This window comes from Chelmon rostratus, chromosome 21 (assembly GCF_017976325.1).
Source record: "Chelmon rostratus isolate fCheRos1 chromosome 21, fCheRos1.pri, whole genome shotgun sequence".
Classification (NCBI taxonomy): Eukaryota; Metazoa; Chordata; class Actinopteri; order Chaetodontiformes; family Chaetodontidae; genus Chelmon; species Chelmon rostratus.
The window spans coordinates 1100783-1128070 of NC_055678.1; the positions used below are offsets into that span (position 1 = coordinate 1100783).

A 27288-nucleotide genomic window follows, 5' to 3' on the forward strand; every position below is an offset into this window, starting at 1 on the left:
ATTGAGGAGCGAGGACTGGGCGGAGGCGGCGGTGGTGCTGATGGTGGGGGGAGGGCTGGATAAACACAACATGTCTGTAGCTGGATGAAGAACAGCCACTTCACCAGATGTTCGGTTTTCTCTGGGACCTGCAGAATTTGTTAACATGTGTTTGCATGTAAAGGCAGACTGGCAGAGTTTCACCTGCTCGGCCCAGCTGATACAAAGTCCCCGAGTCCTTCAGGCTATTCTGCAGGTCTGGATGGGGGCTCGTTACGGGGTCCCGGTATATCTGAGAGGTGGGAGCGCCCTGGGTTTGGGCACTTCCGGATTTTGTGCTGTTGTTTGGAAAGTCTTGTCTCAGCTCAGTAGAGACTGAGACTGACGTGAGCACAGAACAACAGAGACAAAGTCCTCTTTGAATGGATTCGTACGTCCGAGGCCGTCAGCGTGCAGGTGTCCAGTCCGTCTGTCCGGGGCGGTCGTCCTGAGCGCAGACATTTCAGCGTGTTTCAGTGTCCCTGGTGTCAAGAAGAACCATCAGTCTTGTTCAGGCCAGCTGTGTAAAGACATGAAAATAAAGGCACGGGTTGGATCGCATGTCGACACGAGGAAGACCTGTTAGTGTGTGTGTGTGTGTGTGGGGGGGGGTTCTGGCTCTGCTGTGTTGTGTGAGGAGACGGTCGACAGGCTGAGTGTGGGAGAGTTCAGTCGGGGCAGCGGTGATGGTGACGCTGGTTATCGCTGGTGGTCTCATGTGAGCATCACAACTGTGTGTGTGTGTGTGTGTGTGTGTGTGTGCGTGTGTGTGTGTGTGTGTGTGTGTTAGTGGGAGTTAAAGCTGCCAGACTCAGAGAAACACACTTTCTTGTTACAGTGATTGTTTGTTTGTGTCCAGTGATGGAAGAAGTAACAGCAGTAGTATCACAGTGTAAAAATACTCTAACACACATACATATTGAAGTATTAGAAATATACTTGGAGCCCCAAAAGTAAAAATATTCATAATGAAAAATAGCTAATTGCATAAAAATATATATTATATGAGTGGATTGTAATTATTGATGCATTAATGTAGAAGCATCAGTAATGTTGCAGCAGGTAAAGGTGGAGCTCATTTCTGCTGCTTCATATACTGCAGTCTGCTGCTTTTCTCGGAATATTTGGGGTTTTGGACTGTTGGTCAGATGAGACATTTGAAGTCGTCAGTTCTGGAGAAGAGTTATTGACACTGATGAATAACGATGAATCGATGAATGGAGTGGATAATCAGTAGATGATGACTACTCATTCTACAACATGTTGAGACGACGATGATGTTTTGATCTGTTCTGAAGTATTAAAACGCTGCTTTAGCACTTCACAGCCTTTAAGAAAACATTTAAATCAGCTGACTCCTCGTGGCTCACTGTGACGTGAGGCTGGAGCTGTGATTTCCAGGACAGCAGGAGTAAACGTGTGCACACAAACTACACTTCAGTTATAAGAATGACTCCTGAGTCTCCTCATGACACCATGAAAACACAAAGTTTAAGAGAAAAGTTGAAATCTGTGTGACTTTGACATGAATCCATCTTTGTATTGATGGTGTAAATAAAGGTTTTCTTCTCTTTCAGCTCTAAAACTGGACGCACATTCTCATCTTTCCTTCCAAACATCCATTCACACCCAGTGAGAAGCGTTCTGCGCTATTTTCAGGCAACATTTAGTCCCAGGAGGTGAAAAGTGAATCTTTGTGCTCGGCCTCCTGCGGTGGATTTTTATTTTTCTAGGCTTTGCTCTGCTTTGTTGCCTCGTCGGTCGCGGGGGCCAAGGGGGCCGAGGTACTCCGGGTGAATCTGGAATGAGTCGGGCCTTTTCTTTGTGTTCGGCCGGGAAAAGCTGTGGGATTTAGTGCTCCTCGAGAAAAAACGCAAACTCTCCGGAGAGCTGGACCTGGACGCGCGAAGCTTCTGGCTGTGAGCAGCATTTTGATTTGGGGGAAGCTTGAGCCCCCCGGGTTGTGTTTTGTGATGCAGCATGTGCTCTGCATTGATATCTGAATCAAGGTGGAAGAGACCGGCGTTAAAAACTGATCTTTGAGACTGAGCTGAACGTTTCACAGCTGAGTGATTTGATGTGAACCACGTTGAACGATGCCGTAAAGATTCCAGAATTAAGCACCAATTCCACGATTCCTCCTTTTTCCACTCGTTAGTTCGTGTGCTCTGATTGTTTTTACTGGTAAGATGAACAAACTGGGCCAAACAAGTCAAACCTGCATGATTTCTGCTGAAATACTCTGATCTGCTCTGTGAATTAGATTCTGTGCTTTGTTTGAAGAAATCATCATTCAATATTATATTTTTGAACGAGCCACCAAACAGGCTAGATCGCTAATTAGCCAGTTAGCACCTTGAATGGCAAACAAAGCAAAACAAGTTCTCGTACTGGGAAGCTAAGAGAGTATGTCTGATGCATCGCAAAGAACTTTTCTCAGGAAGGAAACCGCTCACACGTGCTCAGTACAGAGCTGAAGCCAGGAGGTCGTTAGCTTAGCTTAGCATAAAGCGTGAAAGCAGAGGGAAACAGCTAGCCTGCATCATCTACATGTTTATCTGTTATCTGCAATTACACGTAGAATTAAAAACCTACATGCAAGTACTGGTAGGTGTGTTTTGAACTTAAGGGAGAACCAGGCTAGCTTTTCTCCAGTGCTTCTAGTCTTTATGCTAAGCTAAGCTAATTGCCTCCTGTCTCTAGCCGTGTCCTGCACGCACAGATGTGAGAGTGGTATCAATCTTCTCACCTAACTCTGAGCGAGACACTGAATTTGCTTTTCTTTTGGTCGTGATAGGCCTTCGGTTCACTCGACTCTCCTCCCGCCTGCATCCTGTGACTGTTTCATAAGAGCAGAGCATCTTTATTCCTCAGGTCGACCTGAGAGATCTGCCACTGACCCTGGGTCTGCAGTTTGTGCCTGTGTTAACTGAAGGTCAACATGTGCAGAACCCAGAGTCAGTGTTCATGAAGAGGGAGTGAACGTGAAGCAGCTGGCCGCCATACAGCGTTTTACATCCGCCGTTCAAACGACTGAAAATAGAAGGATCTATAAATACTCTTTGTTTCTGTCATCTGCAAAGAGAGAAACACGTCCAGGTTCATTATTCATCCACACGCAGACGTGCTCGTACTGCACATGTGACTGAGACTTCAGCTCGACACGATCTTCTTTAAAGGCTTCATGATGATTTCTTATTCCACCCCCACTCCCACTGTCCCTGAATGACCTTGAAGCCTAAAGAAGACGTGAGCGTGTGTGTGTGTGTGTGTGTGTGTGCGTGTGTGTGTGTGTGAACGAGGACGATACAGATCTCATCTTGGGTGGTGCTGCAGTGACAAATGAAAGCTCGGCCTCCAGCGCTGCACCTCAGGCTTCTATTGGAGGGATGACTCCTCCTTCTTCATTCATCTTCACACGTTTGATCCATCCATCCACTCCGTCGCTGCAACACCTGCTGCCATAGCAACCCCCCCCTCCCAGTTACTGGTGGAGAGAAGCATGCTGGGTAATCTGACTTCACCTGGAACATTTCTCCTGGGGGATTTTTCTGTCCTTGAACCGTTTTTATTCCTCCTCATAGGCCGATTTCCCAGCTCAAGACGGACTGAATTAAGTATTCAACGTTTCAACCTTTTCAAATCTCCGCCTTTATGTTGGATGATGCAGTCAAAGTGCATTATGTCCCGCCTGCTTCATGACCACACATGTCACTCCTTTCCTCACCTGCCGCTTCTTCAGACAGATATTAAAGCAGACAGAAAGAGTGTCTTCCTCAGGTCTGTCCTCGGCTGCTGCTCGTCCAGACTCAGCCAAACACACCGTCTCTCACATCATTGTTGCTGTATTGATGGGATTGTATTGATTGGAGCTGTGGCATCCGAGAGGCGGAGATAATCTGTATTATTTCTGAATGGAACATTTCTCCCAGTGAATGACAAGAAGATAAAAAGTACTGGATGAAAAAACGAACAATACATGAGTGATGTTAGAAGAATTTGGACCAAAATCTGACCAAATACCGAACATCAGGACAAACTCATAATCATGCCTCCTTATTCTTTTATCAAATACATGATTTGAGTTGATGATATTGGATTTCAGCTCCTGTACAGAGCTTTGGCTTCGTTTGTTAAAAACAGCTTTTGTAGAAAGCTTAGTTCGATCCAAGTTGTCGATAGTTTTAGCCTCGGCTTTACGCCCATCCATGAGAACATTCAGTCACTTATTGTAGAGGCTGTATCTGACACGGCCGAGGAAATACAGCCGTCACCACTGTTCACATGTACTGTTTTACACATGTCCATGTCTACGTCCATGTCTACGTCTGTGGTCGGTGCAAGCAAAGCGAACCGGAGACAATGTAAACGCAACACTGGCTTCTTATCACCGTCTGAAGTTGTTTGATGTTGTTTGATGAACGTGTGAGCAGCCAGCAGCGTATTCACACATCCAGTAGACAACGTTAACATTCATTTAGAGTTTCTGGCCATGTGGCTAATCCCATTTAGCTGCTTTATACTTCTACTCCACTTCATCTTTAAGAGAAGTAATACTAATGCTTCATTTATGCTACAGCTGTAGTTATTTTGAATATTAAGATACAAAATATATGATTATCTTATAAGATGTGAAGCTTTTGGGTGAGCTGCCCAATTGTGTACGTATCAGTAAAAATTACTCCACGTTGACCTTCTGCAACATTAATTTGCTGCTTACACATGAACGCATCAAAAATAATAATCCAATAATATGAGATATCGAGTATTAAAATGCTTAAAGGAGAAGAACGGCTGCACGTCATCGCTGCTGCAGTGTGAGTGTGAATGAGAGGAGCCATAAAAAACGTGTTCATCAGAGAAATCAGCTGGAAAGATGTGGGAAGTCTTGTTAGTGTTCATGTGTTTATGATGCTCCTCCAGGTTGTACTGAGCCGTCTTTAAAGCGTCATCCATCCATTTACCTTTATTTCTGTAACTCAGCGTCAGTGACAGTAACACAGAGGGGGCAGATTTTAATACGACACAGAGAGGTTGGCTGTAATTAAGGCTGAAAACTTGTATCAGAGAGGTGGGCTGTTTTTGACCTCTGACCCCTCAGGCTCACTGGCATACAGAACAGGTCAACCTGTTCACTATCTGTGCAGCATCAGGCTTCATGCTGCCAAGCTAACAGGGGACATTAAGCGAGGTCAGATCGGCCCCCGCAGGCAGAGAAATGCAGAGTTTTCTGAAGGGGGAGCGATCAGCATTGTTTTATAACATATCTGCTCAAACACGGTTTTCTGTTCACAGAACTTTATACTCTCTCACAAATGATTCACGAGTGCTGACTGACTCTAAATACGACCACAGCAGGAGTAAATGTCTAATTTCGTTGTAAATGTCGGGCATTTAAAGCCCCTTTGTGTAGATTTTTGGCTGCGTTCAATGCTGCTTGTTTAACACTCTGTTTTATTTTATTATTCCTGCTGCCTCTGGAGAGAAATAATGCAAGCTGTGTTAAACTAAAAGTAAAAGTGTACAAAAGCTGAGAACTTACTTCATAAAGGCAGAATTTACAGCAGAGCTGCTGCACTGGATCACATTAGATGGCATAGGTGTGTCTAATGAAGTGGCCACTGAGTATTTATTAAGTCAGTGCACAGCTATTTGTTTCCTAACAGCAACCAAAAGAATATTGAACCCATGTGATCACGTCTTTGTGCATCAGTTTCTAAATTGAGGACGCCACCTCTGAACCCTTTTCTTGCCTTTTTAAGTGCAGAGGAAAATGAAAATTCAAAGCCGTCTGGTCGTCTGGACCCGAGAAAGCAGAAAAAGAGAGAGCGCTGAGTCATAATGCAAGAGAACGATCTGTATTCACTCCAGCTGCCTTTCCAGAGCCCTCATCACATCTGTTGTCTTTCACACTTCCACCGTCTTCTCTCCGACTGCTTCCATATTCTTCATCACATCCACCCTTCCTGCCGTCCCCGCCTCGCCTCCCCCTCCCCCTCCTCCTCCTCCTCCTCCTTTCTCCGTGCCGGTGGGAATCCCGGCTGTGACGACAGAAGCTGATGCTGCAGTGAAGTCCTGACTGTGCTGCTGAGGCTTTGATTCAGGATGCTGTAACGCCCTTGATGTAGCAAAGAATTCACAAAAAGCTGCAGCGCGAGGAGAGAAAAGCAAGTCAGAGCGAGTCAGGAGAGAAAAGATGGAGGATACTCAGATCTCTCCTTTCCTCCTTTACTACGAGTGAAGGTGACACATAATGTTTCCTTGTTGTTTCATCCACCCTGAGTGTGGTTTCACACGAGCGTCTGCTTTTGTCCCCCTTGGTTTTTATCTTTTTCCAAAACACGGACCATGTGTTCTTCAGCCTCTCCCTTCCTCAGCTGTGACCCCCGTCACGCTGTGTTACGAGGACCAAATCCCCCCGAGTGGAAACGTCAGCACGACATCGACAGCTGACCTTCTCCCCTCGTCACACGTGCAGATACGCAGATACTCTGCCAAACACGAGGGCGTGTTAGCTGAAACCTTTTTCCAACAGAACGAGGACAACATGTGCAGTAAAAGCCTTCAGTTTGAGATATTTAGGGTTGAAGATGCATGCTGTGCCCGTCTGCTGCAGTCAGTTTTTACATCATCGATGAACCGAATCTGAACATCTCCATCCTCCATTTTTCTCCTCTGCTCTAAAAACAGCAACATCTGCAGATAACGGAAATACACACGTGTGCTGTGTGTCAATATGTGCTCTTTACCTCTGATAGGCACTAACACACACATTCACACACACACAGAAACCAGCATGACATTCATGCATCCAGCAGCACCGCAGGCACAGTTTACTGTAGCTGCAGCTTCAACATGCAGTTAATATCACGTTCATTTCCCCTCGGGGAGACGTGTGGTCAAAGCATTATCAAATCTTGCCTCCTGCTGGTAATTGAGGACATGACAGTTCAAACTCAGGACATTTGAATAATCTGCTCTCCGTGTAGACGTTATTATATCCATCATGCAGATGTAATGCACACAGACTGTGAGGTCAGGAAAAAGTCAGCAGTGAGTTTTCATTGTCTGGTTGGAGAAAACTCACTTTAGCTGCTGACAGCAGTTTGTTTTGCTGGTGTTTAAAGCCTTGAATTTATCACACTGTGCAAGAGATGAGGTGTGTGTGTGTGTGTGTGTGTGTGTGTGTGTGTGTGTGTGTGTGTGTGTGTGTGTACCTGCATGCAATATAAACACCTGTCATGGAGAAGAGAGAAATGAGCATTGTGAGCATGTTTGGATTACTTGTGTTGTGTGAAAGAGCAGCATTGCACTTTCCTGGAGTGTTGACTAACTGCTAACCTGCTCAGCAGTGTGTGTTTGTGACTGTTAGCGTGAGGATCATTATTCACTGAGCCGGTAAGTCTTGCTTACATTTCCTGGTTGTCGGAGAGGAGATGAACACAGAGAGAGAGGATGCGACTGTCAGTGATTTACTCCACTTCAAACCTCAGGAAAAAGCCTGGATTTGTACACAGAGTGTCAGAAATAAATTAGGTTAAGTCAATATGCACAGACTGAAGCTCTGCTACTCTGCTAACGGAAACACTGTCGTTCTGCTAAAGCTATACACACACTCATGAAGCCACAGGGTGCACGCACACACACAGATCTGGACCTGATTTAACCCCCTTCTGTCAGTCTGATGCACTCATACGTGTGCAGGTGACTCTGAAAACCTTATTTATTTTATTCATATTGATTTATTTTACTTTGACAACATGCAGACAGCTTGAATTCAGCAGGTTTCTAACAAGCAAATTAATGTGCAGCTGCTGTGAGCTTTAGCCATGCTAGCTGCGTCGCTCTTAGCACGGCAGTGAAAATATCTCGACAACTGTTGGACGGCTTTTGTAAACTTAAAGGTATTCATGGTCCTGAGAATCCACATTTTAATGACTTTGGTGATCCGGTTCGAGCCATCAGGTCAATATTTGTCCAATATTTTGGTTCACGACTAAATCCAAAGCTAACGACATTCCCATTAACCTCAGCTGTGCTTTGTATTTCGAGCTAATTAGTAAATGTTAGCATGCTAACACTAGATGAACATAGTGAACGTTGCATGTTAGCATACTGGTGTTAGCATCTAGCTCTCTTTGCATGTCTGGGGGCTTTTATCATACATACTAATGCCCTGCTTTTAGCTGGATTAGCTGCACATTACCCTGAAGCTAAGAGCTGGAGTGTGTGGAAGAGAACAAGGCAGCCAATCAGGGAGCTGCACGCTGAGGCTCACGCCGAGCAGACGCCGGCGAGGAGAGTCCAGCTGTTTCCAGCTGCTCCACCTCAGCCTGAATGAATGAATGCAAAGGTGTGTGAGTGTGTGTGGAGGAAGTGAGCGAGTTAGAGGGTTTTAAACAGCCTTTCTTTTATTCCTCTCTGTCGTTGTCACGGTAACATCTGGAAACATCTGTAAATCTGCTCGCCTGCAGTCAAAGCTGACAGAAGTGAAAATGCATTGAAACACTCAGAGAGAGATTTGTGGGTGATGAGAGAAAGAGTGAAAGGACCAGATCATCAGGTCTCATTCCTCAGGCTGCCCCCCCCCCCGCCCACCTTCACTCCCTCCTCTTTCTCCTCCTTCTGTCACTTCACGCTCCCCCCTCACTCTCGCTGACTCCTGCCTGAAAACAGGTGGATTCCCTCCTGACGGCAGGAGGGATGTGGAGGAGAAAGCTGCAGATCAGCAGGACTCGAGCCTCACGCAGGAACAGCACGGCTCTGTAAGTCCACCCAGCCACAGCGGGGGGGGGGGCAGTGGTGGTTTTACTCAGACTGGATGATCGTTGGTCTGTTTGTGTCGGGAGTCGGCTGTTGTCTGTGTAGTTCAGGAAGTGAGGGAAGGCTGACGGTGGTCTGCTGCTGCTGTGGCTTTGGATTCATTGGATTTGTACTTTATAACATGTATGCAGATTTAGAAAAATCTAATTTAATTACTTGTTTTCTCTCAGTTTTCAATGAGGCAGCTTTTATACTGATGCAGATTTATTTGGGTGTCCTGGTTTTAAAAATAAAACTCTTTCCATCTTTAAATATTAATAAGTTATTGATAAGCAGCGTATGAGGATTAGATAGATGGACTATAACACACTATAATGTAGATATAAGTAGATATACGTTTTTCATAAGTGATAGTATAAACTATGTCTTCATAGTAGAAGTTATAACTGGTGATAAATACTGTGTATTACTTAAAATACTTAAAGGACCAGGCTCACCACCAGCTCTTTCATTATAGCTGCGTACAATGTGCTGTAAATCACTCATTAATTATTTATAGCTATAAATGCTAAATGAGGGGGTTTAAAGTAAAGTGTCACTGAATCACAGATGTACTTTAGGGTTAACTGGGAAAGTTTGAATTTTATTGAAAGACCTGTTCCTCTTACACCCATAAATACTTGTTATTTATTTATTATTAGTCATTAATTGAACTGTATTGGTCCTATAATTTGTTCCAAATTACCTCGAACATTATTAGGACATTACAGACCAGTGAAACAAAGTGTTGTTCAGATGCTCTGCAGAATTTATCAGAGGGTGAGTCATCCAACAGTCATTGTCAGTCACTGGAAGGATCTTTGTGTTGAATTAAAGAGGCTCATAACTACGTATAAAGTTGTGTTTTAAGTTATCAACTATGAATGAAGTTAACATTATGCATTTATTAGAACGTCGTTCCTTTTTTGTCTTACTGGGCTGTTTCATTGCTTTTAGTGTTACAAGCATGTCGTCGAGCAGAATTCAGAATTTACAGCTTCTGCTGTTTGACAACAGGTGTGTTCCTCCAGGCTGCAGGAGGTTACCTCAGGGTGACCTCACACGTACCTGTTCATCAGCTTTTAAAGCTGCTGACAGGAGAGAGAACAGGATCGTCAATTAAAGATCAATTAGAAAAATGGATGAAATGGAGTCACATGACTTCCAGCCACGTTGTGCTCGTTACAGTCAGCTGTTTCTGACAGGTTAAAGTCACTGCAGAGGTTTACAGACGCTGCCTCCAGTTTATCGCTCATGTATTTCAGCTGTGAGGACAATAATGCAGCAACGTGAATCTTAATGCTGGGATGCTTCATGAAAGCGAGGCTGCAGCATCGTGTGTGATCAGAGCATGTGGAGCTTCAGCTGCAGCTTTTAATGTCTCTGTTTCTGAGCTGATCTGCTCATTATCGATCGTTTAACATGCTGTTGGTTTGACGGCTGGAACAAACGGCCGTAATGGTTCTTAACTGTGAGTGAGGAAGCTGTTTTTCCTCCAGAACCTCATCTGCAACCATCAGTCGCTTCATCAGTCAGTCAATTTATTATCAACAATTAATTGATCTGCATCAGCCAGTTAAACATTTTCAAGATAAAATACCAAATATTTGTCGTTCTCAGCTTCTCTAATGTGACGATTTGATGCTTTTCTGGGTCGTATGTGACAGCAAACTGAATATCTTAAAATAAGTTATTTTGAGCATTTTTCACAATTCAAGACGTTTTATTGACAGAAGATTTAATCCATTAAATAATCAGCAGTTATTCAATAATGAACATAATTGTTAGTTACATATCTAATAAGGAAAAGGATGACGTTTGCATTTATATGTAATTTTTGTTGACTCGTGGTTTAGTTTTACCATTTTTGAGGAAGAAAGAATAAAAATAGGTGATCATGTCTGAACTGCTGCCTGATACTTCCTTAATACACTTAATATTTACTTCATATTCATTTTCTCCATATTGAAATGATGGTACTTCTGTGTACTCTGAATACCGTGTACAGCGTGTATTTGATGTCTGCCACATAAAACCATGAGAAAGAAATACTGACGTAGAAATCTTTGGATTCATAAAACGAGTTCACGTCCGAGAACTCTGTCGGATGCAAACTATGAGGAGGGTTTGATCATTTATCTTCTAATATTTTTATTATTCATACGTACATTGCAGCTGCTTTCACTGCAGGCACTGAAGACTGATTGTTCTCCTCGTAGTTTACATCCAGCGGGCCTGATCGCTCTCTTAGTTTATTAATACGTTTGCACAGATTTCAAAAACCAGTATTTTTTTTCTACAGTATGATCCGTTGGGGCTCTGCAGCCATGATGAATATAACAACAGTGAAAATAATGATAGAAAATAGAAGCTTGGGTGGTTGGTTGGAGGCTATAGGTTAGTATTTCCTGCAAATATTACAAATAAGATAAAAATTACAGCAAAAGAAAACAGATGTTTCTTTAATGGGGGTCAGTATGAATGAATCAGGGGAAATCTTTCTTCTAGATTTTGACTTTTGCAGCTCGATGTCCTTCAGTTTGGCAGATCAGACTGTTGCTGGAAGGTTTTTCTAAAGGCCACGACACTTTTTCTCCAGACTTTGTTATTAACCTTTAGCTCCTCGTAGTCTTGCATGTTGTAACGTCTGCATTGATTTAGGTGAAGCTGTCAATCTGCTGAAGGCGGCGACGGAGTCGATCAGCGCTGTTCCAACACCTCGCTCCCTGTATGCTCAATATTTCTGTTGTGATTTTCAAAAAGTGGCCTGAAGGAACTGAAAATCTAACAACTCAGAAAAATGGAACAAAAATGTCCCTTTAAATGCCGGATTGTACCATTGTATCATATTCCCATCAGCCTCGGCTGTTCTGTGTGTTTGTTGATAATCCTTCATTGTTAATTAACTGTTAGCATGCTAACATGCTAAACTAAGATGATGCACATGGTAAACATCAGCGTGTTAGCATACTGATGCTGTGAAGCCTCACAGAGCTGCTAGCATGGCGGTAAACCGTTTCATCATTACTGTTTTATGACATTAATCAATTATTATGATAATTAATCAACAAGCTTTCCTGTAATTTCATCAATTCATCATTTTATCTTACTTTAGCCTGTAATTAAATTATCTGGCAGTAATTGTATCACGAGCTGATCAACAGTATCATACACTTCTGTGTAACGTTCACTGCTGACGTATTTAACTTCGTGGAACGTTTGTGTTCCTTCACTTTAACTGGAAATTCAGGACAAATTCATTTTATTTTGACAAATTTGTCTCAAGTTGCTTTACAAACTGTACAACAAAAGCTCCACAAAAGCACCTCTTTAACAGGAAAAAAAGGCAAACATCCAAAAAGCATCCTGAGGGACGTTCAGGCTCCAACTTGAGACTCAGAAATCAGCTTGAGCCGTTTAAACAGCAGAAAATACTCGTTCCTGTTTCCTGCTCCAGGCTGCAACTGTAGTCTTTATTATGTGCACAGAAATTCAGCAAATGATGTAATTACTTTGATTGAGTATGTTGCACAGTTCCCACGGTAACAAGTTATGTGGGGTAGCAACCCCCACCCCACCCCCCCCCCCACCCTAACAGCCTCCTGTTCTCTTCTCTTCCAGGGCTGAAAAAACAGAAGTATTAAGTGAAGACCTGCTGCAGGTACTGATCAATCAAGTGTGTGCGTGTGTGTGTGTGTACGTGAGTTTGTGTGTGTGTGTTTGTGTGTCAGCGTGCATGTGATTGCGTATGTTTGTTTGTGTGTGTGTGTGCGTCTGTTTGCGTGTGTGTGTGTGCGTGTGTTTGCGTGTGCGGGTGTGTGTTTGCGTGTGCGGGTGTGTGTTTGCGTGTGTGTGTGCGTGCGTCTGTTTGTGTGTGTGTGTGCGTCTGTTTGCGTGTGTGTGTTTGCGTGTGTGCGTGTGTGTGTGCCTGCGTCTGTTTGCCTGTGTTTGTGTGTGTGTGCGTGTGTTTGTGTGTGTGTGTGCGTCTGTTTGTGTGTGTTTGTGTGTGTGCGTGTGTTTGTGTGTGTGTGTGTGTGTGTGCGTGCGTGCGTCGTCTGTTTGCGTGTGTTTGTGTGTGTGTGCGTGTGTTTGCGTGTGTGTGTGCGTCTGTTTGTGTGTGTGTGTGTGTGTGCGTGTGTTTGCCTGTGTTTGTGTGTGCGTGTGTTTGTGTGTGTGTGTGCGTCTGTTTGTGTGTGTGTGTGCGTCTGTGTGTGTGTGTGTGTGTGTGTGTGTGCGTGCGTCGTCTGTTTGCGTGTGTTTGTGTGTGTGTGCGTGTGTTTGCGTGTGTGTGTGTCAGTGAAAAAAATCATTATTCAGTTTGCATAAAATGACTTTTTCAAACGTCTTCAGTCAACATTAACGAGCGCTGAAATTGAGCGTCTTTGTGAGACAAAAGGCCGAACGTCCCCGCTGATTGGCTTCGGGTGCAGCGCTGTAATTGATCTGATTAATGGCGCCCTCGGTGGCAGCGACATCAGTTCCACTGAGTTGCTTTGATAATGAAATGCGAGGCCTTTAAGTGAGACAGGTGATGGTCGGAGCTCAGAGCTGCCGTTCGGTCGCTCTCTGTTCTGGCTGCATGTCTGTAACTGCCAACGAGGACGTCCCGAAACTGACGTGTGCATGAGACATAAGTGGAATGTGCAGCCGGTAACAGAGTATAAGTGTGTATCTTATCTCCTTTTCACTGAGGGTGGTGCCTTCTCTTTCTGTCAGGTGGAGAAACGTCTGGAGCTGGTCAAGCAGGTTTCCCACAGCACACACAAGAAGCTGACCGCCTGTCTGCAGGGCCAGCAGGGCGTGGACGTGGACAAGAAGTCTGTCAGGTCGCCCTCGGTGAGACTCAGGGGACGACCAGCCCCCAGAACAATTTAATGATGATATTACTGAGGGAGAGCGAGAACACCGAGCAAAGCTTTTAATTACAGAAAACGTGATAATAAAAGCAGCTTAGTCACAAAGTATCTCCTCGATCACAATTAGCAGTAAACACATGAACGAGGATACGAGGATGTTTCCTGTGTGTGTGCTGCGTGTGTGTGTCCTGCGTGTGTGTTGATCGCAGCTTTTTGTCCGTGTTGAGCGACATGTCGGGAAAAGCGCGACGGCTGATTCATCGATTGTTTCTGTGTTTGTGTCCGTGCAGAAGAAGCTTCCTCTCACAACACTCGCACAATGTATGGTGGAGGGGGCGGCTGTGCTCGGAGACGAGTCTCTGTTAGGGTGAGTGTCCAGTCTCACACACACACACGCACACACACACACACACACACACACACACACACACACAGGGGGACGATATCATATTATTTTAAACACAAAATACTTGTGCTCAAAAAGAGGATTCATTGTCAGTGAAGAACCTTGGAGCTCTAATCTGCCTCTATACCTGCCAAAGAGCAGTGATTCCTAACACGTCTCTGGGGGTCATCAGGTGGAAACCTCCCTTCAACGGTGTTTCACCTACTTAGTCCCACGACACCTCCAGGAGGCTAGGAGGTGAACTCCGGCGTCCCAGAGTCACCCCCCCTAGTGCCAGTTCACACTGCTCCAACACAATCCAAACAGCACTGCCACGTTCAGCTGACCCAGAGATGCTCCAGGTAGTGGCCAGTACCGATGCTACCATTTAGCTAATGATAATGCTAATGCTAACCGCTTAGAAGAACAGAAAAAGACAATATAGTACCGATGCTACCATTTAGCTAATGCTAATCATAATGATAACCGCTAACAAGAACAGAAGAAGGCAATACAGTACCGATGCTACCATTTAGCTAATGCTAATGCTAAATGCTAAGAGGAACAGAAGAAGACAATAAAGCTAGATTCACCTATACTGTTAATGTTAACTGCTAGATGCCAATGCTAACTGCTAAGATACTATCATACTACCACCGCTTTAGCTATTGTTAGCTGCTACAATGCTACCACAGGCCTAGATGCCACATATAACTGCCAATTGCCGCACTACCATCATCTACCCCTGCCTCTCACCAACTGCACCAATAAAAGCGGGATGTGGGGATGCAGACCCTGGTTCGGGTAGGGGGTAGAAAGTTTAGAGGGTGCTGAAGGTGGAGGCCTAATCCACAGACTAGATTTAACAGCCTCTTCTAACATTTCTTTCAAGAAGCAAACAAAACAGGAAAACAAGCAAAAAAAGAACTAAAAAATTAACACGATCTTTGTCACGAGCTCAGTTCACGTCTGGTGAAAAAAACTTGTGGAATAAACCTGATTATTAAAGCACTATGGAGGAGTTTTCGCCGCTGAGTCCGCCATTTTTGTAGCTTCCTATTGGATGCAAGCTGCTTATGTTCTACTACCTGGTCACTATCTTTAATTTTTATCTTTAATTCCTGAACACACCTGCACACTGTTATTGGCGGGGGGTTTGCATGCAGCCCAGAAACATCCCAACCACAGCAAAGTACGAAGAAAACAAGAATAGGACGGCCTCTCTGCAGATAAATACGCCTCCACACACTTCTAGCGGGTCATAAGTGATGGTTGAGAGGGATTTCTTTTGTATGAGTCTGTACTTCAACCAACATCTTTAAAAACAATGCAAACACATGCACTGCAGTGAATTACACTGTATTACATCACCTCGCTGCATTAATTCATGTATGAGCATCACTGTTGTTTATGACAGGGTTTTAAGTGAAAGTGTATAAACATCAGCGATTCAGATGAAAGACGTTGTGTTTTCCGGGAGATCTGTGTCAGCGAACGCATCAGACATCCACCCTGTGACGCATGCTCTCCGTTTGCTCGCTGATGTTTGCTGTCGCTGTCGTCTGTTGCAGGAAGATGCTGAAGCTCTGCGGCGAGACGCAGGACAGACTCGCTCAGGAGCTCATCTTGTTCGAGCTCACCATCGAGAGGGACATCATCGAGCCTCTGTACGACCTCGCAGAGGTACAGAAACGGCTGCTGAGGCTGATTGTGCACTCAAATATAATAATAATTTGTTCTCCTGTTCACTGGACTCTTTATGCAGCATTTGTACTCCCTCTTTCATTTTTAATATATTTTTAAAATACAACATATCAGACGACTTCCAGGACTTTTTTACATCTCTGTCCTTGATAGCTTCACGAAATGAATAAATCCATGCTGAAGATATTTTCAATTGGTCGCCAGACTGATCAAACAAGAGACAGTAAGAGAGAAATAGCTGATTTCAGCCCGTCAATATGAATGAATGTAGAGTCCCTGAACATCTGACCTGTCAGGCAAACCTACACTGGAGTGTCTCTGTTTAAAGGTACACAACAAAGAACAATACTGTGCATGAGACTCACTCTGATTACTAGAAACTAACCTTCATGAGACCAAAGAACACATGTACAGAGCTGAGGCTTATTCCAGCAGGTGCAAACAGACTGAGTGTGTTTCTCGACCTCTTTCACACCAACAAACCACAGACTGAAGTCCAAACTCTCTGTCCTCTCAGGTGGAAATCCCAAACATCCAGAAACAAAGGAAACATTTAGCGAAACTGGTCCTGGACATGGACTCTGCACGCACACGGTGAGTCTGTTTCTGTGTGTTGTGAGAAAGAGACTTGGCTGCGACCTGAGAAACTCCATCCCCTGTGAGTAGACCGGTCCTGAAGCTTCCCACTGAGCGGCGCTGGGATTTCATTGCACACAGTGAAGTTGTAGTCGAGTATGTTCGGACCTGCCAACACTCCTCACGCCACAGTCTGCTGTCAGAGTAAAACCTTGCTTAACACCACTTTTGGCTGATTTAATTCTTTTTGCTTGAAGAGTAAAGCTGGTGACGGTTTATTTTTGTGTTGTTGACAACAGTACTCTCAGACTTCCTACTGAACATGTAGATCTTTAGAAAGGGTCAATGAACACGTGCTGTTTTATTTAAAAAGGCTCAGTAATTTACTAACACAGCTGCTCACTGTAGCGTTCAGCAAACAATAGTCCAACTGAAGGAAGTAGAGCATTTGTTGGGGACTATTTCCAGCGGCGGATGAATCCACATTTGGTGCTGTAGTGAGTGTTTGAGGCAGCAGGACGGTGTGTGTGTGATTGAGTCAGAGTAAAGCAACAGTGAGGCTCACTGATGTGTTTTAGTAGTTTTTGGACAACAATGAAGATCTATCAGGCTTTAATACACATACTTGTTAGTAGATCCATTCAGTGCAGGTTCGGATGTTTTTAGGGGATTTGTCGACAGTTAAAAAGACTTTAAATTCATCACATCCTCTATGCTGATTGCTATGATAGTGTCACAGGTCTTTAAGGCCTAACGAATTATTTTAAAATGAAAAAGTTTAATTTCAAAATGCTAAAACTGTTTTTACAGTGATTCCTGGAAAGTTTTGTTTGTCAAGTTCAGAAATGCGTTCGACAAGAAGAACAACAGAAACACAAATATGACATATTTTGGTACCTGATCAGCAGTTTGAGAGAGTCGCTGCAGTCAGGACACAAAGCTGAGATGAAAGAATCGAACACGCTCTGCACACTTAGGTTTGATGTATTTAACAATTCAGATAAACTTCACTCGACCTTCATCAGCACAGTTATATAAAGATTATAATGACATCAAATCTGAGTAGGAGCGAAGGGAAATGAAGTTTAGAATTGTAGTTCAGGTCCAAATATATAGATAAAACATATAACACAAACTGAAGATGAATCAATACAGAAAGTAATCAAAACTATGGAAATACACTTTAGAAACAATGAGAGGGAAGAAAATATTAAACTCTAGAGTATAATCTACAACATTACGTTCCTCCTGTGTGTGTATCCAATTAAGTTTTCTTTAATAAAACCTTTTTTCAACAGCTGTTAGAAATCTCACATGTTCAGTGGAGTCTAATTTCAATAACTGTAGAGAAAGGAAGTATTGATCAGGAGAAGTATCAGCTTTCACACCGAGTCTGCAGCACATCATGCTGTTAAACTGAATCTTCACAGTCTGCGGGGTTCAGGTGCCGCAGACCATCCTGGTTCACGCTCAGCCTGGTTCACGCTCAGCCCGGTTCACTCGTTTCCCAGCAGCCTCTGAGCAGAATGAAAGAGTTTAATGCAACAGTGTGTCTCTCAGCGTCGCTCAGGTGTGTCAGCGTGTAAGTTGGCGACATGGATCTAAAGCGATGCTAAAAGAGTGCGTGACGATGCAGCCGAGGCTTCAGACGGTTGGTGCTCAGTATGGGTCAAAGCTTAAAGAATGCTAATCCTGCAGTTCCCATAATGCAACTAGATCATTTGTTTTTATTAGCCCTCCCTGCCTGGACAGTGCCCCCATCTCGTAAACTTGTCTTCCCCAGTGTGCAAAACAAACTTTCTGTCTACGTTCATGCTAACGGCTCTGTGGGAATATACTTCTCACAGGCACAGCAGTCATTTGAGCTAAATGCTAGCATTAGCATGCATCATTCTCACAAAAACAATGCTAATGTGCTGATGATTAGCTGACGTTTACTGTGTTCAACGTCATAGTTTAGCGTGTTAGCATGCTAACATTTCCTAATTAGCACTAAACACAAAGTGTAACTGAGGCTCATGTGAATGTCTGTAAAAATAAATTACAGTTTTCACCAGGTGATGGCGCTATATGAAAAGTGAACTACAGTGGGTTGTACCAGTTCAAATGTAGCCTAGCCTGAACGCAATTTCTAGTTCATGATGGAGTTTACGTGCTGCTAACATTTAAGGTTTGCAAAGCCGGCGACTTGACTAAATCTGGCATTCGAGGTAACGTGACAAGACATGCGGTAATGAGCCAGAAGACAGCTAGCAAACGAACATGGACGTAAACACTGTCGCATTCAAAGACTCAGAAAAAATCTGGTTTGCTTTGCTTTGTTAGAAGTGAAGTGTTAACACTGTGTTTCAGTGAGTAACACCTTTAACGCTCGCAGTTAGAGATTAAAGACTGATTTTGTGGATGTCTGCCTCAAGAGCTCCAAACCTTCTGCATCCTTGACTTTGTGATTTAATGGTCTGACCTGTGTTTTTATGAATTTGCCATCTTTCAGTGTGATTTTGAAACTTTAGACTTTGGAACGAGTGTGAAAACTTGGTTTTCCTTCGTGAATCGTTGGAATCATCATGTCAGAGCAGATTTCTCTCCTGTCCAATCAGAAACAGTTTTCTGATCGCTGAAAAGTGCAATCGCCACACTTTCTTTGTGCCGTTTCGCTGTCGTCTCAGTGCCATTATGAGCAGTGACATGGAGAAATGTGATTTTCCTCACTGCGGTCCAGTCAGTCAGCTCGTGACCCAAATCTCTGACAGTTTTTCCCATCATGCCGCTGAGTGCTGAGCTCCTCTGGCAGCGCCACATATTATCTCCACCCAGAGACCAGAGACACGCAGCTCAGACACAAAGTCTGTCAGACAGTCGGAGAATTGAGAATGTGAAGAGAAAATAGCTGAATGACTGAGGATGTACAGACTTCAGTAATCTATTGTTTGTTAGAGTAGCTGTCAGGTTTAGTTGTTGATGATCATCACTCTCAGAAACAAAAGTCTAAAGCTGCTGAAGAATAAAATGAAATAAAACAATGTCTGCGTTGAGTTTAACACACTGTGTTCATCAGTGATGCCAACTTTCAGGTTGTCTGTATGTCCGAACCAAATACTGAAATCCATCGTAACATCTTCGCAGGTATTATCAGTCCACCAAGTCTTCAGGACTGTCCAGCAACCTGCAGCCGACAGGAGCCAAGGCCGACCACCTCAGGGAAGAGATGGAGGAGGCGGCCAACCGCATGGAGATCTGTCGAGTCAGTCACCGCCTTCGCTCTTCACTTTACACCAACTGTTCGTTTACACGACGCTGTAAACTAGAGAGAAAACCCGTCGCACAGGAGCTGCTGAGCAGCAGACAGACGCAGTTAGAGACGAGCTGGTGAACACCGTGCAGCGTTTAGCAGCTTCAGAGCAGATATTTCCCCCAGGAGCTGGAGGAGACCTAACACAGAGCTAAAAAAAATTAATACTGGACTTAGATTCAGCAGGTGAACAGAAACACGACTCCAAATGAACGCTAATGTAGCTACATATTTATGGCATGTGTATATAAGCAACCGTTTGCTAACAATCAGTAATATGATGTGTTGTGTTTACAGCTTGTTTCTGCTGCCCCCAAGAGGCCAGAAAATCAGAAAAAGCAGGTTCAAATAAAATGTAATATTTAACACAAAATGGCAGCTTTCAGTGGCGGAGATATTGTAAACAAGTAGATTGTCCAGTGTGCTCTGCTGTTTTCACAGCATTATGATTTCATGTTGACGTCACCTGCACTGACTGTTGCTGCGACGCATCAGCAGTGTGTTGCTATAGCGACTTTGGCAAAGGAAGTTGAGCTTTCAGTCCAGTTTTCTGTCAAAAGCTGCACATTTTAATAGAATTTTGTTTGAGCAAATAAAAAACTGTTCACATTTTGATGCAGATAGCGCCACCATTAGGCCATTTCAGATTTTGCCCATAACTTGCTTTGAGTCCCACCGCTACATATTTTCCATCTTTTCTTGCTCTGCCCACACCTGATCAGCTCCTATTTGACTGAATGCACCTGATCCAGATCATCAGGTGTGAGCAGTGCAGGGAGGAGGAGAATATGTAGCGCTGGGTCTCTCCAGGACAGCACAGCTGTGAGGAAATATATTTTCATTCCACGCTGCATTCCTATAAATGTTTGCCAGATTCCTGCAGATATTCTCCATTTCTAATGTATTGTCATACTTCAACACATCATGTAACTGTAAAATTAGACGACGCGTGCACACGTCAGCTCTGCAAAACTGGATTCATTTCACCTGCAGGTTGTTCCACAGAAGGATGACAACTTTAAAGAGCCTTCATTTGGACATTTCATCCTTTTACAAAACCCAAATATGACCAGGATTCGGATATTCTGCAGAAATCCTGATGAATGTCCAATGCACCATGTTGACTTGTTTCACATCCAAATGCAGATAAATATTTTCATATTAAAGATAATGCATTTACAGGATTGTAACTGGTCACGAGTGTAAAGGCTCAGCTGCATTCAGGCCGTGACCACACACTATTCAGACATTTTCCTCTGCGTTTCGGCCTCTCGCTCACAAAGAAGCAGAATTTTCTCCTGATTTGTCCGTCTGAAAAACACCAGTTTAGTGTCAGAATGTTCAGAAGATATGTGACCTGTGAAAAATTTAATTTAATTTGGTGACTGTGGAGCCAAAGATTCAGTCGTTATCTGCACTCACGTTCACTTTTCCCATTGGAATCAATAGACTGAGGACCGGCTGCACGTCTCCTAAAGGGATGGGTCGGTGCCGGCACCCATGTGACACACAGACAGGAAATGACTCTTCGGGGGGCAATAATAAATCAATAATTAGCTACCGTTGTTTGTGTTTTTAGATTACTACCATTAAATGAAAATAAGCTCAGTGCGCCCGCTCACAGCGTTCCTCACTCGGACTTGACGTATGGTTGATGTCGACTTTATCGCCACCTACTGGCCGACATGCTTGTTTGAGAGATTGGAATCGTTTTTGTACGGAGATATTTTGTAAAGCTGAGGTCGTGCGAATTGGATTTTTTCTTTTTACGGATGAGGAAAATATCCATTTTAAAAAATATCCACATACGCTTGAACAAAACTTGAATGTCCCAGTGATCCAATCCAAGAGCTCCCAGCTTCATTAGTGTAATTAATTAAATCTGTGCATCTTTTCCTCAGCAAGCCAAGAACTCTGCTTTTAAAAGGTCTTTTAAACACGTTTGTATATGAGTAGAACTTCCTGTTTGCTCGTGTACTTTGTTCTTTGAACATATGTAACGCATGTTTCTTCCCACCAGGATCAGCTATCAGCAGACATGTACAGTTTTGTGGCCAAAGAAATTGACTATGCAAGCTACTTCCAGACAGTAAGTACAGCATCTCTCCAGACTGTGGCACTAGAGAGGAAACACAAATATCCTGCCTGTCCATCACAGCCTGTCTGGCCTGTCTCTGCTCTGTCCAGCTGATAGAAGTCCAGGCAGAGTATCACAGGAAGTCGTTAGAGCTGCTTCAGAGCGTCCTGCCTCAGATCAAAGCTCATCAGGGTGAGTTTTAGCTCTTTTTTGTCACTTTTCCTTCCTGAATTACGTTAAGCGAGCTGCTCCGAGCAACCGCTGCCACAGCTTCCACATCCACTGAAAATTACTGTTTCCATCCTGTAAACGTCACATAAAGGTAATCACATTACCCTACACTACTTTTTGTTAATCAATCACTAAGAGCTGCTGCTGCCCAACGCTGCTCACTACTGATTGGTTAAGGAGAGAAAAACCCAAACTGTCATCACCCTCTGATTCTGACCTTCTGATTCTGATTGGTCTATAGAAATATGTGACATCACCTTTTTCCAACAGAGCCCCGCCCCCTTCAAACCAGTGGGAGGAGAATCATTTAAAAAAAACAACACAAATACAGAAATCTCTCTTGTCAAAGGAGCGTCATCGCTCTGACTCTGACTGATGATGGAGTGATCATGTGTGATCCATCGCTTAGAGAAGGAAGCTGAAGAAGAAAAGAAGTTTTTGTGGCTTTTAAGGACACCTCGAAAATATATTTCCCATTTGTTTTGGTAACTTTCTGCAGCCTGAGAGAAGATTCTTGGCGTCTGTATTCAGTGGACTGTAACAGCATCCTAAAGCAGAGCTGCCGGTCGATCTGTGCATGTCTGTGTGTGTTTGACAGAGACCTGGGTGGAGAAGCCGTGCTACGGGAAGCCATTAGAGGAGCACTTAGCGCTCAGCGGGAGAGATATTGCCTTTCCCATCGAGGCCTGTGTCACCATGCTGCTGGAATGTGGCATGCAGGAGGAGGTCAGACCGCGCAACAAACACACACATGCATTAAACAAACACACACACACACGCACAGTAAACAAACACACTGGGGAGATGAGGTCACTGTGAAACTGAAGGGAACACTTTCTAATGAGGGCCAGATTACATTTTTCCTCAAAGCAATTTGTTTAAAGCCTGAAACAAATAATCTGTCATTGTTTAATTAATGCACAACAGTACGAAATGTCCTTTTTTTTGTTATCAGGCGGGCGAGCTGTGCATCTAGGATCGCTTAATGGCGTATTGAGGCTACAGTAAATGTTTTCCATCAACAAATCTCTATGAGTTTTAAACAAAAAGACAAGTTTATCATTGTGAATAACTTCATTTGTGCAGTAATTAGACTGTAACTTGGTGTTTGTTTGGAGAATCTTTGGGGAAAGATGTGTTGCAGTTAAAAGTGGCTGATTTCTGCTTTTAAAGGAAACACAAACTTCCTTTTGACACAAGACCTGCTGCTGTTCTTTCATTAGCAGCTGAGTTTAATTGTACGTGTAATGCTATTTATGAGCTAATTATATACATGACAAATGCTACATTTAGTGGTTGCACTCAGATTCTTAAGTAGAAGTATTAATAAACACTGGAATATACAGAAATACACAGTTAAAAATAAAAGTCTTGCATTCACAAATTTAAAAGAATATTATCGGCACAATATACTTAACGTAAAGTGAAAGTCCTCATTTTGCAGACTAATAATAATAATAATAATAATAGATTTTATTTATAACGCACTTTACATTTTAACACAAATCTCAAAGCAGACTGTTGTCATATTATTTACTGTAGCTTCTATATTACAATTATAGAGGACTGGGTTTTTCAGCCCTGCATAGTGTCTGCAGGTTTCCCCGTCAGGCTGCATACAGGCCGTCATCAAGAAGCAAAAGCACATCCATGAATTCTTTGCAGGTCCCACAAAGCCTGAAGATTTCAGACATTCATGACCCCCCTCAGGACGAATGTGGATAACTTTGCTGAACCTCTAAATTCTACTCGATACCTGCAAGGCGTTCCCGTCGACCTCAGCAGCTACTGTGTGTAGCGCTAACTAACAAATGTTAGCATGCTAACATGCTAAACCAATATGTTTGACATGATAAACATAATACCTGCTTAATGTCAGCATGGTAGCATTGTCATTGTGAGCATGTTAGCATTTTGCTAATTGTGTCTAAGCATAGCCTCACAGAGCTGCTAGCGTGGCTGTAGAGTCTCAAAGCTACGTGGCCATTACTGACGTTGCGTGCAGGTTGTTTTTTATTATTTTATTCTGCGTACAGCCCAAACACAGCTCGGCTGTCTCCACGGTTATCAGCTATCCCTCTTAAATGTCGACATGTTCGTCTGTTGACTGTGTGCGAGGGCGCGGAGTGACGTCTAGCTCGTGTCCTCTGGTTTTTTTGTCTCAGGGTTTGTTCAGAGTCGCTCCTTCGGCCTCCAAACTGAAGAAGCTGAAGGCGTCCTTGGACTGTGGGGTGCTGGATGTCCAGGAGTACTCTGCAGACCCACACGCAATCGCAGGTGAGCTACCCCCCCACCACCACCATCTAAGAACAGATTACTTCAAACGTGATCATTTCAGAGCAGAGAGAGCAGCCTTTTCTTCCCGTCCAATCAGCAGCCGTGCAGAGTGAGTTCCGGCTGTAACCGGATCGGTGTCGGGTCTGAAGCTGCCGCCGCTTTCCTTTTAAATCAGAAGCGTGATGGACGACAAAAGAAAGAAAAGCTTTCAAGCTTCTATGATGCTGCTGTTGATCTTTTTTTCTGTTTGAGGACGCTGCAGCTGACTGCTGCATTCTGCTGCTGTCAGGTGAAAACCTCATATCTCCAAAATAACAACTCTTCAGAAGCTATGGGAGTATTTATAGCCTGACAACAGTGCGTTTTCTAATGAGATACATCATGTGGGACGTCGCTGAAGGAGCCCTCGGGTACCTTGAGGTGCCTTCAGTGTAATCGCTGCTCCGCTGTCATTACAACAAGATTCAAAACTGATCAGATTTAACCAGCCGTCACAGCTCTGTGGTATTCTGTCGTCACACTAAAAGACTCTGAAGGTAAAGACTCTGAAGGTAAAGACTCTGAACATGAACAGCAGAATGTGGAACATTTTTATATTTATCTTTATTTTCTGCTGTTTGGAGTTTTCTGAAGGTTTTTTTGGTTTGTGAAGTTTTGGGGAAGTCATGCAACAACCAATTTTTTTGTGCTTATTAATAATTTTCATGACGTATTTTGGAACATACACGGTCCGAGCTGCCTCAGAGTCGCTGTCTGGTATCTCCCTCTGTTATAACATCACCTATTGGAGGCTATAATACTCTCTCATCTAACATCTCGTGGACCTGTCAGAGGCCGCGTTGCCTTAAAAAGATGTCAGGCTAATGATCAACTCTCCTGATGAACAGCTGGCAGTGATCAGGTTGATTTAGGACAAGTTTGTGTACTTGATGAATCTTGCTTGACTTTCATTATCTCCTAGACAGATATTAAGCCCCACCCCTGCATGAATGCATACAGAGACAGATTTTACATCTGTCCTAACTAATGAACTAAGCTCAGTGCACTGGGTCACTTTTCAGCAGAAACCCAACAACGTCCCCCCCCCCCGTCAGGAACAATATGTTCTTTTATTAAACATCAAATCAAAGCCGGTCAGTCAGCTGTGGTCACCGGAGCATGTGAAGAAGGAGACGAGGCCGAATCCCTCTCTAATGATCCCGTACTAAACTGGGCCAGCTGGAACAGAAAATCTCATTTGTGAGCCTGTCCCGCTGGGGGGTGGTGGTCCTGATGGGGGGTGGGAGTGTGCAGGGGTTCATCTTCCATCAGCTTCAATAAAAAGCAGCAGGCTTTTCTTCATAGATGCAGCAGACTAGCAGAGCGTTCCCTGAGTTTGATGTTAGTTTAGCACCTCCCACAGACAGCGTGTCTGTACATACACAGATCCAGACACGCAGACGTGTTGCTATACACAGTCAGAGCGAGTGACAGCAGCCTCCAAGCTGTCTCCCAGTGAGGAATGCCCGGTCTGTGTTGTTTGTCATCCATCCCACGTTTCCCTGAGGGAAATGAACGCAGCAGACCAGAGAGAGGAGGAAGAGGAGTCAGAGAGAAGCTCAGTCAGCCGTCGCCTTCCTCGTCAGCGCTGGAAAAATGACACTTCCTCCCACTCGTTCTGATCAAACGGCGTTTGAAATAGTTTTCTGTTTGTTTTGAAGTGCTTGTAGTATCAGAGCAGGGGGGTCTGTGTGGAGACTGTGTCTCACTGTGCACAGAAAAACTGCTTGTTTTTAATTTCTACGTGCTTTAAAAGGCAACTCGCTGGGCATTTATCCTGTCGCAGCGTCGTTCAGAGCGTCGCAGTGAGTCGCTGACACACCAGGCCATCGTGTGAGTGGTTGGGGTCACATGGTTCGTGGTGTGAATGGATGTTAAGCCACCAGCGAAGGAATCATTTAATTTGATTCAACAAGAATGTGATCTAGTCTCATGAATGTACGTGTGCGTTGGCTGTGTCCACCCTGCCGGCTGTGGGTCAGACAGGAAGCAGATAAACAGCGATGGTGGTTGGACGACCCGGCGCTCAGATGACGTTGTGGTTTACGGTAGCTTAGCCTGAACAGATGCGGTGTGGATATGAGGTTGTGTCAAGCTGCTCTGGGCAACAGAAGGATTTAAAGGGAGGTTAGGTCAGGACTGGATGATGGTGTCGCCTGTCACTGCAGGGCCTAATGATCAAACCAGCATTCAACATTCAGTCTTACTCATGCACCAAACCCTTGGACACTAGATGGATGCACATGAGTCAGTGGGATGCAGCACTGTAGTGATTTGACTTCTTAAGCATCCTGTGAATTAGAAAGCTGGTTTCTTCGTTCTGGGATTAGTGAAACGTTTTCCCAGCTGGATTCTCCGGGAGGACACAGATTTCCTGGACACGTTTCCACATAACCGAGTTTCAAACGCAGAGAAGCTTCTAGAAGTCTAAAAAAGTTGGTTTGATTATTTCTTTTTAGCCACATTTTCAACCTGGGAAACAGTTCAAATGAATAAGTAATGCCTCCAAAACAGAGTCAGGTGCAGGACTCAGGTCCAGACTTCAGTGGTACCTCCACCAGACCTCTGCAGGGGTTTGTTCTCCCTGCAGAGACGTGAAATCACCTTCAGAACAGAAGCCAGAGGCGTTGATCGAACACTACGCGTCCCACTGAATTGATTCTGCATTAAAGTGCTGACCAGGTCACAGCTGGACTCTCCTGTTCATCATCATCATGTCTTCTTTCCTCTCAGAAAACATCTCCTGTTGTGTCTCACAAGCCGTTTATTAATTGACCACCTGCTGGTCATCGTATGGACACAGCAGCATAGCCAGAGGAGACGTCTGCTGTGTGATTGCTGTGTGTGTGAATCATGTTGTGAAATGGTTTGAGTGGTCAGGACGACTTGAAAAGTGCTTTTTCAATACAGTCTGTTTATCATCCAGCCCATTTACTTGTCACTTTACAGAGCGTAGGGGCTGTAATATAGTTTAAACTTGTGTATTTATAGTGTTTAAAGAAGATTTTCAGAGCCATAGTCAGGGCCATTG

The 27288-nt window shown here is 43.9% G+C and overlaps 1 protein-coding gene across 2 annotated transcripts in view; it reads left to right on the forward strand.

Moving 5' to 3' along the window:
• The window catches only part of LOC121624660 (rho GTPase-activating protein 44-like), a 76983-nt gene that overhangs the window by 28417 nt on the left and 21278 nt on the right, over positions 1 to 27288 (forward strand). The window contains exons 2-11 of one of the 2 annotated variants that reach the window (XM_041962464.1): positions 12442 to 12481; positions 13537 to 13656; positions 13967 to 14043; positions 15633 to 15744; positions 16283 to 16359; positions 19468 to 19585; positions 21654 to 21722; positions 21821 to 21902; positions 22540 to 22667; positions 24107 to 24218. In XM_041962464.1, coding sequence (XP_041818398.1) covers positions 12442 to 12481; positions 13537 to 13656; positions 13967 to 14043; positions 15633 to 15744; positions 16283 to 16359; positions 19468 to 19585; positions 21654 to 21722; positions 21821 to 21902; positions 22540 to 22667; positions 24107 to 24218 — 935 coding nt within the window. The remainder of the gene's footprint in view (positions 1 to 12441; positions 12482 to 13536; positions 13657 to 13966; positions 14044 to 15632; positions 15745 to 16282; positions 16360 to 19467; positions 19586 to 21653; positions 21723 to 21820; positions 21903 to 22539; positions 22668 to 24106; positions 24219 to 27288) is intronic. The other variant, XM_041962465.1, reaches the window with a different exon arrangement.